The sequence below is a fragment of the Scyliorhinus torazame genome, chromosome 28 (genome assembly GCF_047496885.1).
Source record: "Scyliorhinus torazame isolate Kashiwa2021f chromosome 28, sScyTor2.1, whole genome shotgun sequence".
Classification (NCBI taxonomy): Eukaryota; Metazoa; Chordata; class Chondrichthyes; order Carcharhiniformes; family Scyliorhinidae; genus Scyliorhinus; species Scyliorhinus torazame.
In genome coordinates this window covers 25,122,219-25,138,328 of record NC_092734.1, presented here as the reverse complement: position 1 = coordinate 25,138,328, position 16,110 = coordinate 25,122,219, and the positions used below count along the sequence as shown (strand labels likewise).

The window sequence follows — 16,110 nt, the reverse complement described above, 5'->3', positions numbered from 1 at the left end:
GAAGCTTCAACATCATATGTCTTTTCTCAGCAATACTCAAAAATGAATATCGGGGGAGCGTCTCCAAATCACCCCGGGGAGCGTCTCCAAATCACCCCAGGGACCGTCTCCAAATCACCCCGGGAATAATGGGGATACCTTGTGGGTAGATTCTATATACGTTACAGGTCCACAGTGCGTAATCTGATGCCTGTTCTGTTGTGTTTCACTCTAGGGCTTAAAAAGATGCAAGCCAGTCTGAAAAACGTGGATTGTATTATTGAAGTTCATGATGCCAGAATATCCTTTACGACTTTGCTTTTCAACAATTTACCACAAAATCTACTTGGGGTATGAAACATCTGGAAAATTCGCAGTTAAAAATGACAATGCACTAAACTGGTAGCTAATCCCCCCTCCCCCCCCCCCCCCCCCCCCCCCCAAACCCTCTTCCCACTCGACTGCTTCCCCACGCTAGCTGATGTTAGAAAACAACATTTTTCTCAGTACAAGGTGTTGATATTGTTAACGATTCTCTCTCCTCCAATACTGTTCCCAATCTTCAAATCGGCACTCCTCAACCCTCTGGGGAAACACCCCCCCCCCCCCCACTCCTTGTGATTCTAGACCCCTTCTGTCCTTGCAAACTACCAACTCATCATCAACTTTCTTTCCCAAGTCCTTGAACGTATCATTGTCCCTCAATTCCATGCCTATATTCTCCAGGGTTTCATGTTTAAATCTCTCTAATCGGGTTTCTGCCCTGCCACGTTACAGAAATGGCTCTTATCAAAGTCATCCTACGTGACTGTGATGCTGTATTGGTAAACAATCCTGTCTGCACCCTTTCATATGGTTGACCACCCCATCCAGATCCAGCTGGGTGAGAGTCTATTCGTACCTATTCCATTGTAGCCAGAGAATCACTTGCAATGGCATTTCTCCCTGCTATTCCTCAAGAGCCTCGACATGCTTCTATCCATTCCCTCGCCCTATAGATAGCTGATTCCCATGGTGATGAGTCATTGATGACTGCAGAGGAACCGTTCATCGTGTCTTTAATTAAAGTTTCAGTTTGTTTCTGGCTATAAAACACATTTGTACACACTGATCCTTGACTATCAATATTACATTCCTTTATCTGGACGTAACCCTGTGTTTGAAGAGGCCTTGGGTGTCAGACCTCATCTACTGGTGCTAAACAAATTGGATTTAGCTGATTTAACAAATAAACAGGTACGTACTGTAACGAGCTAAGCTGTAGATTCCGCTGTAACGGCATGCTATTTCCCAATTTCTCCATGAGATACCTGTATTTCTATTTGAGGGGGGGGGGGGGGAAGAAATGTAAAAGTTTGTGCGCATCAACCCCAAAGGAGCTAATCAGTGATGCAGTGCACTAACTCTGCCACCTTGCTGCACTGTGTTTTTCTAATTGAGCTATAAGAATCTGGCCACAGTCCTACAGGTTCCATGGAGAACACTGCTAGGCTAGGCTGTCCATGCCTCACCCTGCTTACTCTATCACGGGCCCATAATCTGCAGATCTGCAACCACAGAACCAAGGTTGCATTTCTCTGACGCAATATCCTATCATTAAATGGAATGCATAAATTCACATTTTTAAAATAGTTAGCTTGGGAATCACCCCATGTTACGGTGTAGGATCTCGTGGACAAGGAGATCTGAGACCAGCAGTGTCATGGATATTTTAGATGACACGTTATACAAATATTTGCTGTTCTTTAGTAGCCGATCGTTATGAAGCTTTTTTTTTTTGTTTCTGGATTCCCAAATCAAATGCAACTTATCAAAATGGGAGCCAGATTCCTCCCTTCTGAAAGTAACGCACATGAAAGAAAGACAGAGAGGTTTGTATTTTTATAGCGCCCAGTTATGTCCTTGGGGTGTCCCAACGTGCTTTATAGAGCCAAGTGCGGTTGTCCCTTTTGTAGGAAAAAACCTGGCGTTCTCAGCAGAACACAAGGACAGATGTGCAAACTGTATTTGGTGGTTTGTAGTCCTGAGACGCATTGAAGTGAGGGTTGCAGAATAAAGCTTAGCATTTGACTGAAGCCAGATATATATATATTTTTAAAATTTAGAATATCCAATCCATTTTTTCCAATTAAGGGGCAATTTAGCGTGGCCAATCCACCTAGCCTGCACATCTTTTGTGTTGTGGGGGCGAAACCCACGCAAACACTGGGAGAACGTGCAAACTCCACACGGACAGTGACCCAGAGTCGGGATCGAACCTGGGACCTCGGCGCCGTGAGGCAGCAGGGCTAACCCACTGCGCCACCGTGCTGCCACTCCAGATATAAATATGGCCACACACGATATCAGTAATGAGTTGTTTTCAAGCCATAAACAGTATAAAAAAATTAAAATAAATGTTTTGCCTCACTGAGGTCACACTCTGTTTATTATTTAGAGAGTCCTAAGCCAATTGGAACAACAAGGAATCCAAAATGTTCTCTTCACAGACTGCCTACGTGAGAGGGATGTACATGTAAAGAAAGTAAGTTCTTAACTTGCAGTCAAATTTGTTTGCAGGGGAGGGGGGGGGGGGGGGGGGAGGAATCTACTGAGTTGCATATTCTCCCTGTGTCTGCGTGGGTTTCACCCCCACAACCCAAGATGTGCAGGTCAGGTGGATTGGCCATGCTAAATTGCCCCTTAATTGAAAAAAATAATAATTGGGTACTCTAAATTTATAGGAAAAAAAAGAAAATCTATTGGGGAGGTATCCTGCTAGTTCCCTGTTGGCCAGTCCCACCTCCAAGAATTTCCACTGGAAGAGTTGACGGCCATAAATGGATATCCACTCAAAAGTATTCGGAGTGAAAATAATGATAAGAGTGGTGGGTCGACTCCCTCCTGAACTCCTGCTTCATTTATACCTTCAGCTGCCCTGAGAGACAGCCTCCTCCTCCCTCCCCTCGTGATGAACTACTTGCGACCGCCAATAATCCTGCCCCACCATATTTAAAAAAAATTTAAAGTACCCATTTTTTTTTCCAATTAAGGGGCAATTTAACACGGCCAATTCACCCATCCTGCACATGTTGTGGGGGTGAGACACACGCAGACACGAGGAGAATGTGCAAACTCCACACGGACAGTGATCGGGGGCCAGGATCGAACCCGGGTCCTCGGCGGCGTGAGGCAGCAGTGCTAACCATCATGCCACCCTCCCTGTCCACCATATTGGCCAGTGCCAGGAGTGGGCTAAACAGGCCACGTGAAATCCCAAATCCACTAGAGGAAAATCTCTGCTAACTTTCCCCCGTATGATATTGTTGTGGCCCGCATTTTGTCCCCAAATGGTGAACATATACTGCCTCGAATGCAGTTTACTGCAATTCTTGCTCTGTCCCCAGCTAGAGCCTTGCAGTGTTATGTCGTTTAATCTACCAAATCATTGCTGGTAAGTACAAACTGAGCAAGAACACAGAGACCATAGCACACAAACGTGCCCGAGTATGTTTTTCTAAACCACATTTAACATTTGCATTTAACTCACTTTGATGTTTAACATAGCACCAGAAATAATGTTGTTTTCAAACAATTAAAAGTAATTTTTCTAAGATGCAGAACTTTATAAAGGTTTTTTTTTGTCGTTGCTTTATTCGTTAATTGCTGCTTTTGGCTTTTTGACAGATTGTCCCTGCAGTTACAGAGCTCATTCAGAAAAGTGATCGCTTTCACAGAGCAGAGGTAAGCAACTTGAGTTTTTAAAAATAATCAATGGGATGTGGGCATCACTGGCTCGGCCGGTGTTTATTGCCCTTGATAAGGTGGTGGTGAGCTGCCTTCTTGAACTGCTGCTGTCCAAGGTACACCCACAGCGCTGAGCGGTTTGATACAACCAAGTGGCTTGCTCGGCCATTTTAGAGGGCAGTCAAGAGTTAACCCATCGCCGTGGGTCTGGAGTCAGATTTCGGTCAGACCGGATAAGGATGGCAGATTTCCTTCCCCTAAAGAACATTGGTCAACCAGATGGGTTTTTACAACAATCGACAATGGTTTCATGATCATCATTAGACTTTTAATTCCAGATATTTCTTTAATTAATTAAAATTCCACTATCTGGGATTTGAACCTGGGTCTCCAAAACATTACCCTGGCTCTCTCGATTTCTAGTCCACCGCCTGTCCTGAAGTTGCTGTTTATAATATGCATTCAATGGCTTTTAATGTCACAGCTGCCAGCTCATGCATGTACGGCATACAACAATCAAATACTCAGGGGCAAGCTTCATAGAATCTCCACAAAGCAGAACAAGGCCATTCGGCCCATCGAGTCCACAGCAACCTCCCCCGAAAGAGCATCCCAATCAAGCCCACTACCCCACCCCATCCCTGTAACCCCACCTAACCGTTGTACACTGCGAGCAATTTATCATGGCCAATCCAGCTAACCCACACATCTTCGGACTGTGGGAGGAAACCGGAGCACCCGGAGGAAACCGACACAGTCACGGGGAGAACGTGCAAACTCCGCACAGACAGTCACTTGAGGCCGGAATTGAACCCGGGTCCCTGGTGCTGTGAGGCAGCAGTGCTAACCGCCATGCTGCCCCGTGCCGTTTGTATGTAAACCACATGATTCTAAATTGGAGGTTACAGATACCAGGAACTGCGTATGTTCAGGAATGTTGAGGTCACCAGAGAGCGACAGGGGTGTTGAGGGGTCTCAATGGGTCAAACCTCCTGTGTGCACAGCTGCACAGAGTCTAGAAGGTTCAACACAGCCGTGCCTTGCTGCTACTGTTACAGTCAGGTGAGGAGGGGTCGAATGGGGCGCCCCTTTTAAAAAATTTGTTCATGGGATGTGGGTGTCGCTGGCGGGTCCCATCCTTGAGGGACTTTGCCATGGATCTGGAGTCACATGTAGACAAGATCAGGTAAGAACGACAGATTCCTTCCCTAAATGACATTAATGAACTAGATGGGCTTTTAAGATAGTCGATCCATGGTCATCATTAGACTTTTGAATTCAATAAAAATCTGGAATTACATTTCACCATCTGCCGTGATGGGATTTGAACCTGGGACCCCAGAACATTATCCTGGGTCACTGAATGTCTAGTCCAGGGACAATACCACTATGCCACTGCCTCCCCTCTTTCCCTTCTCCACGTTTGACTGCAGCAGGTTGTTTATTTAAAATGGATATACTTGCCAAGTCAGTGAATGCTTAACAAAAACAGAAAGTACTGGACCATGTCAGCAGGTCTGACAGCATCTGTGGCGAGAGAAGAGAGCTAGCGTTTCATAGAATCCCCACAGTGCAGAAGGAGGCCATTTGGCCCTTCGAGTCTGCACCAACCCTCTGAAAGAACACCCTAACCTATCCTCCACCCTATCCCTGTAACCCTACCAAATTTAGCATATCCAAAGAAATCAAGTGTATATAAGCTATAGCTTAGTGGCTCAGCTAGCTTCAAGCTGAATTTGGTGCACTTTTGATTCTCCTCGGGTGATCCCGATGCTACTGATTTATGTAGACGGCTGGTTTGGCTGTTCTACTCGAGGCGGCGGCACTGGGTTGAATTCTTTTAAGTCTCGATCTGTAACGTGAGCGTCCCTGCATGGTCACGCTCAGCAGAGCGAGGTGTAGGTTTGCAAGGTGGGTTGGCGAGAGTGGGAGGAAGTAGGGCTCCCACTTGAGTGTCTTCTCAACAGCGTCTCAGCCGCTTGTTTTCATGACACAGAGAAAGCAGAAGTTTAGCCACACAAAGGCTGGGTATGTCACACGACTGTCACCGAGTGATTCAAACATGGTTACGTCCACGCTGTTCCTCTGGAGTATAATCCGTTTGTGCATGGGACCCCTCTCTCTCAGCCAGTGTCCCATTATTCGAGGGATTGGGTTTAGCGCATTGTAACTTGATGAGTTAATGCCTGGGTGGCCCTGTTAAACATTCCAGATGAGCTTGCCTTGATGCCTTGCTAATGGTGATAGAGTAATTGTGGCTCACTCATTCTCCTGAGGACAATGTCCCTGACAGGTCTTTGCAGATGAGTTCCCTACATCTCAGTGGGTTGCAATGTGGAGATGACGGTGATGCAAATCGGGTAGCCATCTTTGTCGTGAGCTCAAGTCACACTTTACTCTCTTTTCTTTTTAAAGTTCAGTTTGGTTATCCAGCTGGTCATTTTCGACATAAAGCATGTTTTTGTTACATAACTGAAATGGTTTACAGTTCCTACATGTTCAAAAGCCATTCTCGCCAGCGGGATCTTCCAGTCCTGTCGACAGCGCACCCCACCCCCAGGGGCTTCCCAGCAGGGGTGGATTCAATGGACCAGAAGATCCCGCCACCGAGAAACACATTGCAAGAGACGTGGGAAATCCACCCCCCCCACCCCCGCATTGACCCACGGCTGTGATCAAAACTCCCTGTTCATCACTAATTAAGTAGATTGATGAGTATCCATGGGTACAACATTGAATAGATGCACTGTGGGCGGGATGGTAGCACAGTGGTTAGCACAGTTGCTTCACAGCACCAGGGTCCCAGGTTCGATTCCTGGCTTGGGTCACTGTGCAGAGTCTGCATGGTCTCCATGTGTCTCCTCCGGGTGCTCCGGTTTCCTCCCACAAGTCCCGAAAGACGTGCTGTTAGGTGAATTGGACATTCTGAATTCTCCCTCCGTGTACCCGAACAGGCACCGAATGTGGCCATCAGGGGCCTTTCGCAGTAACTTTATTGCAGTGTTAATGTAAGCCTACTTACAATAAAGTAGAATTCTGTCACATGAACTCCAAATCAGAATGGAAGTTAGTGAGAAATAGCTTTCGTAATAGTTCTTCAGACGAGCGATCGATTTTGTTTTGAAAGAAATCACTGGTCAGGGAATCAGGAGTAAAATCGTTGGCGGAGTTGAGAATGAGGTCAGTAGCTCCAATAGGAGAGTTGGAATACCCGGGGGGGGGGGGGGGGTAGCCTTTTCTCACGATGTTGTATTTCTCTACTGACTGGTGTATCTAAGTTACATTGATACAATATGTGTCCCAGCCCAATCGTTTAGAACTAGGGCGTGCTCGGTCAACTAGAACGCCAGGTGATGTTAAATATCCTCATTTATCTTGTTTCCCCGCAGAATTTGGAATATTGCCTGATGGTAATCGGCGTACCAAATGTTGGGAAGTCATCCCTCATTAATGCCATGCGAAGAATGTATTTAATGAAAGGTGCAGTATATTTCTCCAAGCTTCCTACATGGGCTTAAAATGGTCTGAATGTGTGCGGAGATTACCGTTGACAACAGTGCTAACTCTACCTGTTCTTGATTTTGTCTTTAAGCTGCTAAGTTCTTTTTCAGAACTCGTGGGAGAATGAAGTGAATAATGGGAGGATATGGGGTACTGCAAACCCCACCCAAGGCCAGAATCGAACCCGGGTCCACAGTGCAGTGAGGCAGCAGTGCTAACCACTGTGTCGCACTTAAACATTATTGGACAATTCTTTTCACAATTATGTTTATCTCTTCACTGTTCCTGGTTGGGGAGGCGGGGGGGGGGGGGGGGAGGGGGGCGTTCCCGGTGTGAAATGTGGGACCAGACACTTGCACATACCGCACTGAAATTTCCCACTACAAAATACGCAATTGTGTCCTGGGACGACTGTTCAATCTACCCGGCCCTCTGCTTAAGCCCTCCACCAGCGGCACGCTGACTTTGGAGGGTGCCGCTTTCCCTGATCACCAAGTGGCACCTTGTTCTCGACCCTCCAAAAACGCAACTGCTTAACCAATCACATAGAGTTTTTATCAATGGCCTGAACTACCTTGGCCAAGGCGTTTTTAACCCTCTCTATCTGGGGAAAGTACAAGGTCTATCTGGGGAAAGTACAAGGTATCTCACTTCTTCCCCCAACCTCCCTTCCTTCTGACCACATGTTCACCCCATCACCTTCTAGTCCCGCCTCTAACATTTCCCAATCCAGGCCCTGCCTCGGCCCACCCATGCCTCTTACACAACTGGTCCTGACTTTTCCAACACTCCCCGGGTCGGCCTCCCGTCTTTGATCTTTATAACTTTTGAGCTCATTCAAAGCTCTGCTGCCCTTGTTTCTGAACTGCAGCAAGTCCCATTCGCCTGTCAGCCCAGTGCCCGGCTTCTGATCCAGCGACATCTCAATTACGAAACTCTCATCTTGATTTTGTCCCTCCGTGCCTTGGCCCTCCATCCCTCTGTAACCTCCGGCAGTCTTGCAATTCTCCCAAGGTTTCTGCACTCCTCCAATCCTGACCCCTTGCACAAACCGTCACGCCATCGCTGACGGCCATGCCTTCAGTTACCAAGGTGCTAAACTCTGAAATTCCCTCCCTAGACCTCTCCACCTTCCTCCTCTTTGAAGACACCCCCTAAAACCTTCTACTTAGTCTTTGCTCACCTGTTGTAGCACATTATTGTGAGTCTGTGCCACATTTTGTACAAAGATGTTCCTGTAAAGTACTTTGGAAAATTTTGCAACATTAAACTTATTATAGAAATGGACGTTGCTGAAGAGATGTAGTTAGAAGTGTACTTTGTTGTGCCATTATTTATATTCTAATAATAACCTCGACTTTCACAGGCAGCAGGGTCGCTCAGCACTGGCCGTTTCCCATGTTTGTTTGGGGTTTTTTTTGCAGGCAAAGCCTCCAGAGTTGGTGGGGAACCAGGAGTTACCAGAGCCGTCCTCACAAAGATTCAGGTAAGCATAAATGAAATGAGGCTTCCGTTGCTGAGGCCTCCCCCTCCCATGTAGGGGCAGGATGCTCGATAAGGCGTTGTTCAGATAAGGATATAAATCATACTGCGCAGCACCCTGTACATGTGTCTGCACAATATATTGAGTGGGTAATTGAAATTAAATAGTTAAGTTATATGCAAACAATCAGTTCAAATGTTATTGATAGTACATGGCATGTCGTTTACAACAGTACCATCTTTCTGAACTGCCAAACAATATCTGATGAAGGTGCTGTCAGGTGGAATGATTCTCCCTCTCGTCATAGAAAGTAGACACAATGTTGTCACCGTGGATTGACAATGAGGAAAATGTTTCCCCACCAGTCCCTTGTAGTCACATATATACACACAAACATAGCCATACATAATAATTATGCAGCTATTTGACCCATGTGGTTCACCAATAATGTCCATTAGGGAAGGAAATCTGCCATCCTTGCCCGGTCTGGCTTACATATGACTCCAGATCCACAGCAATGTGGTTGACTCTCAAATGCTCCCTAAAAATGGAGGACAGCAAGTGACAGGCAATAAAAGCTGGCCCAGCCAGCGACACAGACGTCCCGTCAAATAAACATTAAAAAAAAAATGAATACACACGATGTTCATTTTTGAATGTTTGCCCTCCCCTTGCATTGAGATGTGTTTGAGACCTCTAGTGGTAGCAAGTGGTTTTGTATCTTCGGCAAAGAATTTGTACAGAATTTGACACGTTCAGAGTTTTATCCCTTCCCCTTCCCTTCTGCCACCACCAGAAGTTCTTAATTCTCGTGCCTTGACGCCATGTGAGCAGAGCTCACGGGCAGCATAGTGGTTAGCACTGCTGCCTCACGGCGCTGAGGTCCCAAGTGTTCAATCCCGGCTCTGGGTCACTGTCCGTGTGGAGTTTGCACATTCTCCCCGTGTTTGCGTGGGTCTCGCCCCCACAACCCAAAGATGTGCAGGGTAGGTGGATTGGCCCCTTAATTGGAAAAAATGAATTGGGTACAGTAAAAAAAAAAAATTTTTAAACATGAGCAGAGCTCCTACATCTGCACAAGGTTCCTCCTACAGCTGGAATCAACCCGCCATCTACACAATTCTATTTTGTGTGAAACGGAATTAAGTTAGAATGGAATTAAGTTATTTGCCAAAATAATTGCAATGGGAGGCTGCGTTGGAATGTGTGTGACATGGCTGAGAGCGTGGAGAGGGCTTTGAGTCTGACGGGGACGGACAAGCTTTCACCCACAACCTGAGGCAGAGTTTGTAGATTGTATCTCAGGATGGCTTCCCTAAGCCATCTGACTCGGCGATACCTGCAAGATATTAAGTCACTTTTTCAGTGAAAGATCTGCGATAAATGCATTTTCAATAGTTCTTGAAACTTCTTTTAAATAATGATAATTATTGTCACAAGTAGGCTTACATTAACACTGCAATGAAGTGACTGTGTAAATCCCCTAGTCGCCACACTACGGCGCCTGTTCGGGTAGACAGATGGAGAATTCAGAATGTCCAATTCACCTAACAGCACGTCTTTCGGGACTGGTGGGAGGAAACCGGAGCCCCCGGAGGAAACCCACGCAGATACGGGGAGAACGTGCAGACTCTGCACAGACAGTGACCCAAGCCGGGAATCGAACCTGGGACCCTGGCACTGTGAAACAACAGTGCTAACTACTGTGCTGCCGTGCCGCCCTAAAAGAGAACCCAACAGAGATAAAAAAAACTTTTTAAAATTTAACCTGCACTATATATATATATATTTAAATTTAGAGTGCCCAATTCAATTTTTCCAATTAAGGAGCAATTTACCGTGGCCAATCCACCTACCCTGCACATCTTTGGGTTGTGGGGGCGAAACCCGCGCAAACACAGGAAGAATGTGCAAACTCCACACGGACAGTGACCCAGAGCCGGGATCGAACCTGGGACCTCGGCGCCATGAGGCAGCAGTGCTAACCACTGAACTCATTGGTTCCTGAAGTCCCTTGCTGTAGGTAGCCTTTACTATTAGAACGATATTGAGAGAGTGATTGATCAATAGATCAAAGAATGCTTTGTTTTTAACGTTTATTATTTGGATAGCGTTAACCCTTTTGGTCCAGTCTGTTACGGCCAAGGAAAACTTTGCAAACAGCTGGAATATTTAGTTAACAATTAGGCTGGATACTCCGGCACCAGTTTAAACAGCGAAATGGCCGTGGTTGTAACAGCTGCCACCCCAACCCTTCCTTCAGTACTCATTTTAGTTCATTAACAAATCCTTAAAAGAAAAATATATTCTTTAGAAGTAGCTTTGTTACTGAGGCCTATAAGAATGGGGAGGGGGGGAAATTACTAACGTTGTGACGATTACGAGGAGCGGAGAGTTGATTTAATTTGCCCTGTCGTTATGGAGCAGCTTAAGATAAAGGTTTGTGGATCGGTCACTTTGTTTGGCAATTGTGGAGAATAGCAGAAGGTTTCGCCTCGACGTGGCCTGGCTCTATGCTGTTAATAGCACCCTTGCATTGGCTTCCTATCTTTGCAGCCCAGAAGTAAATTGTGCCTTGTGCTCAAATATAGGGCATGCATTTTCCTGGCCACCTTCACCTTGTCCTCCAGACAGGAGATAAATCTTTAACGTCTGTTTCTGCAGGTCTGCGAGAGGCCCCTCATATATTTATTGGACACTCCTGGTGTATTTTCTCCACGCATCGGGAGCTTGGATGTTGGCATGAAGCTGGCACTGTGTGGTATGTTTCTTAACCTACATTTTTGTGTAAGTTTGCTGACATATGATAGAGTTTGTGAATTAATGCTAATATAGTAAAAGTACATATGTCGGGTTTATACAGTGACTAGTAAAATTCTGTTAGCATTTAAAGGATGCAAGGTTAAAATCATGTTTTACGGATTGAACAATGTTAACCTCTCAATGCATTACCCAGAGAGTGATCAAGCACAAAGTTGTCCTCTTTTCCTTGTGTGACAATGGAGACAAACAGTATTTCCCCGCCAGAATGGGAGTGTGATTTAGAGGGCAGGTTCCCCATTTCCTGTTGGCAAGAGCTGAGAAACAGGCCACCTTTCCTCTACCACCCCAGGCAACATGACCAATTACTACCAAAACGTTTTAAGGGCCACGTTAACATCAGCTTGAACCAGAGAGGGGTTTTGGTTGGGGGGGGGGGGGGGAGAGAGGGGGAGGTTGCTCATACACAAAGCTTGAACGTCTCAAATACACCAGAAACGCCTCAAAACAACCAGTAAACGGAGATAGAGTCGGGCATGGGCCAAGGGTCGGTGCAGACTCAATGGGCCGAACGGACTCCTGCACTGTAGGGATTCTATGATTATTCATCGCTAATAGCCCCTGCGAAGGTGGTGGTGAGCCGCCGCCTGGAACTGCTGGCGTCCATGTAGTGTAGGTACACCCACAGTGCTGTTAGGGAGTGAGTTCCAGCATTCTGACCCAGCGACAATGAAGGAACAAAGAAAATTACAGCACAGGAACAGGCCCTTCGTCCCTCCCAGCCTGCGCCGATCCAGATCCTTTATCTAAACCTGTCTTCTATTTTCCAAGGATATACTTGCCTCTGTTCCCTGCCCGCTCATATATCTGTCTAGATACATCTTAAATGATGCTATCGTGCCCGCCTCGACCACCTCAGCTGGCAAAACGTTCCAGGCACCCACCACCCTCTGCGTAAAAGACTTTCCACCAAATCTCCCTTAAACTTTCCCCCTCTCACCTTGAAATCGTGACCCCTTGTAATTGACACCCCCACTCTTGGAAAAAGCTTGTTGCTGTCCACCCTGTCCATACCTCTCATAATTTTGTAGTCCTCAATCAGGTCCCCCCTCAACCTCTGTCTTTCCAACAAAAACAATCCTAATCTACTCAACCTTTCTTCATAGCTAGCACCCTCCATACCAGGCAACATCCTGGTGAACCTCCTCTGCACCCTCTCTAAAGCATCCACATCCTTCTGGTAATGTGGTGACCAGAACTGCACGCAGTATTCCAAATGTGGCCTAACCAAAGTCCTATACAACTGTAACATGACCTGCCGACTCTTGTACTCAATACCCCGTCCGATGAAGGCAAGCATGCTGTATGCCTTCTTGACCACTCAATCGACCTGCGTTGCCACCTTCAGGGTACAATGGACCTGAACTCCCAGATCACTCTGTACATCAATTTTCCCCAGGACTCTTCCATTGACCGTATAGTCCGCTCTTGAATTAGATCTTCCAAAATGCATCACCTCGCATTTGCCTGGATTGAACTCCATCTGCCATTTCTCTGCCCAACTCTCCAATCTATCTATATTTTGCTGTGTTCTCTGACAGTCCTCCTCGCTATCAGCAACTCCACCAATCTTAGTATCATCTGCAAACTTGCTAATCAGACCACCTATACCTTCGTCCAGATCATTTATGTATATCACAAACAACAGTGGTCCGAGCACGGATCCCTATGGAACACCACTAGTCACCTTTCTCCATTTTGAGACAGTCCCTTCCACCACTACTCTCTGTCTCCTGTTGCCCAGCCAGTTCTTTATCCATCTAGCTAGTACACCCTGAACCCCGTACGACTTCACTTTTTCCATCAACCTGCCATGGGAAACTTTTATCAAACGCCTTACTGAAGTCCAGGTATATGACATCTACAGCCCTTCCCTCATCAATTAACTTTGTCATTTCCTCAAAGAATTCTATTAGGTTTGTAAGACATGACCTTCCTGCACAAAACCATGCTGCCTATCACTGATAAGTCTATTTTCTTCCAAATGTGAATAGATCCTATCCCCCAGTATCTTCTCCCAACAGTTTGCCTACCACTGACGTCAGGCTCACAGGTCTATAATTCCCTGGATTATCCCTGCTACCCTTCTTAAACAAAGGGACAACATTAGCAATTCTCCAGTCCTCCGGAACCTCACCCGTGCTCAAGGATGCTGCAAAGATATCTGTTAAGGCCCCAGCTATTTCGTCCCTCGCTTCCCTCAGTAACCTGGGATAGACCTGGGGACCTGTCCACCTTAATGCCTTTTAGAATACCCAAAACTTCCCCCTTCCTTATGCCGACTTGACCTAGAGTATTTAAACATCCATCCCTAGCCTCAACATTCGTCATGTCCCTCTCCTTGGTGAATACCGATGCAAAGTACTCATTAAGAATCCCGCCCAAGGGCGGCATGTGGCGCAGTGGTTAGCATTGGGACTGCGGCGCTGAGGACCCGAGTTCGAATCCCGGCCCTGGGTCACTGTTCATGTGGAGTTTGCACATTCTCCCCATTTCTGCGTGGGTTTCACCCCACAACCCAAAGATGTGCAGGTTAGGTGGATTGGCCATGCTAAATTGCCCCTTAATTGGAAAAAATAATTGGGTACTCTGAATTTTTTTTTTTAAAGAATCACACCCATTTCCTCTGACTCCACGCATAAATTCCCTCTTTTGTCTTTGAGTGGGCCGATCCTTTCTCTAGTTACCCTCTTGCTCCTTCTATACGAATAAAGGCTTTGGGATTTTCGTTATCCCTGTTAGCCAAAGATATTTCATGACCCCTTTTCGCCCTCCTTATTGCGGGTTTGAGATTTGTCCTACTTTCCCGATATTCCTCCAAAGCTTCATCAGTTTTAAGTCGCCTAGATCTTATGGATGCTTCCTTTTTCATCTTAGCAAGCCTCACAATTCCACCCGTCATCCATGGTTCCCTAATCTTGCCATTTCTATCCCTCGTTTTCGCAGGGACATGTCTGTCCTGCACTCTAATCAACCTTTCCTTAAAAGACTCCCACATTTCAAATGTGGATTTACCCTGAAACAGCTGCTCCCAATTCACATTCCCTAGCTCCTGCCGAATTTTGTTCTACTTGGCCTTTCCCCAATTTAGCACTCTTCCTTTAGGACCACTTTTGTCTTTGTCCATAGTATTCTAAAACTTACGGAATTGTGATTGCTATTCCCAAAGTAATCACCGACTGAAACTTCAACCACCTGGCCGGGATCATTCCCCAATACCAGGTCCAGCATGGCCCCTTCCCGAGTTAGACTATTTACATACTGCTCTAAAAAAAATCTCCTGGATGCCCCTTACAAATTCTGTTCCATCTACGCCTCCAACACTACATGAGTCCCATTCAATGTTGGGGAAGTTAAAATCTCCCATCATGACCACCCTATTGCTCCTACATTTTTCTATAATCTGTCTACATATTTGTACCTCTGCTTCACGCTCGCTTTTGGGAGGCCTGTAGTAAAGTCCCAACAATGTTAGTGCACCCTTCCTATTTCTTAGCTCGACCCATATTGCCTCAGTGCTCAAATCCTCCATTGTGCCCTCCTTAATCACAGCTGTGATATCATCTCTGACCAGTAATCCAACTCCTCCACCCCTTTTACCTCCCTCTCTATCCCTCCTGAAGCAGCTATACCCTTGGATATTTAGTTGCCAGTCTTGCCCTTCCCTCAACCAAGTCTCAGTGATATTAATAACATCATATTCCCAGGTACTAATCCAAGCCCTAACTTCATCTGCCTTACCTGCTACACTTCTCGCATTGAAACAAATGCACCTCAGACCACCTGTCCCTTTGCGTTCATCATTCTTCCCTGTCTACTCGTCCCCTTAGTCACATTGAGTTTATTATCTAGTACCTTACTGGCTTTAGTTGCTGCCTCTTTACTGACCTCTAACTTCCGAATCTGGTTCCCAGCCCCCTGCCACATTAGTTTAAAACCTCCCCAACAGTTTTAGCAAAAGCACCCCCTAGGACATTGGTTCCAGTCCTGCCCAGGTGTAGACCATCCGATTTGTAATGGTCCCACCGCCCCCAGAACCGGTTCCAATGTCCCAAAAATCTGACCCCCCTCCCTCCTGCACCATCTCTCAAGCCACGTATTTATTCTGACTATTCTTGAATTTCTACTCTGACTGTCTCGTGGCACTGGTAGCAATCCTGAGATTACTACCTTCTGAGGTCCTACTTTTTAACTTATTTCCTAACTCCCTAAATTCTGATTGTATGACCTCATCCTGTTTTTTACCGATATCGTTGGTGCCTATATGCACCACGACAACTGCTGTTCACCCTCCCCCTTCAGTATGTCCTGCAGCCGATCTGAGACATCCCTGACCTGTGCACCCGGGAGGCAACATACCATTCGGGAGTCTCGTTTTCGACCACAGAAACTCCTGTCTACTCCCCTTACGATTGAATCCCCTATGACTGTCGCCCTGACAGTCTTTTTCCCGCCCTTCTGTGCAGCAGAGCCAGCCACGGTGCCATGAGCCTGGCTACTACTGCCTTGCCCTGGTGAGTCATCTCCCCCAACAGTATCCAAAACGGTATACCTGTTTTGGAGGGAGATGACCGCAGGGGACACCTGCACTGCCTTCCTGC

General features: G+C 46.4%; 1 protein-coding gene across 3 annotated transcripts in view; it reads left to right on the top strand.

Annotated features, from left to right (window-relative positions):
* The window catches only part of mtg1 (mitochondrial ribosome-associated GTPase 1), a 34,467-nt gene that overhangs the window by 3,686 nt on the left and 14,671 nt on the right, over positions 1 to 16,110 (top strand). For 2 of the 3 annotated variants that reach the window (XM_072491677.1, XM_072491679.1), the window contains exons 2-8: positions 215 to 281; positions 1,113 to 1,215; positions 2,417 to 2,503; positions 3,646 to 3,702; positions 7,095 to 7,185; positions 8,631 to 8,692; positions 11,354 to 11,450. In XM_072491677.1, the coding sequence (XP_072347778.1) occupies positions 215 to 281; positions 1,113 to 1,215; positions 2,417 to 2,503; positions 3,646 to 3,702; positions 7,095 to 7,185; positions 8,631 to 8,692; positions 11,354 to 11,450 (564 nt within the window). The remainder of the gene's footprint in view (positions 1 to 214; positions 282 to 1,112; positions 1,216 to 2,416; positions 2,504 to 3,645; positions 3,703 to 7,094; positions 7,186 to 8,630; positions 8,693 to 11,353; positions 11,451 to 16,110) is intronic. The other variant, XM_072491678.1, reaches the window with a different exon arrangement.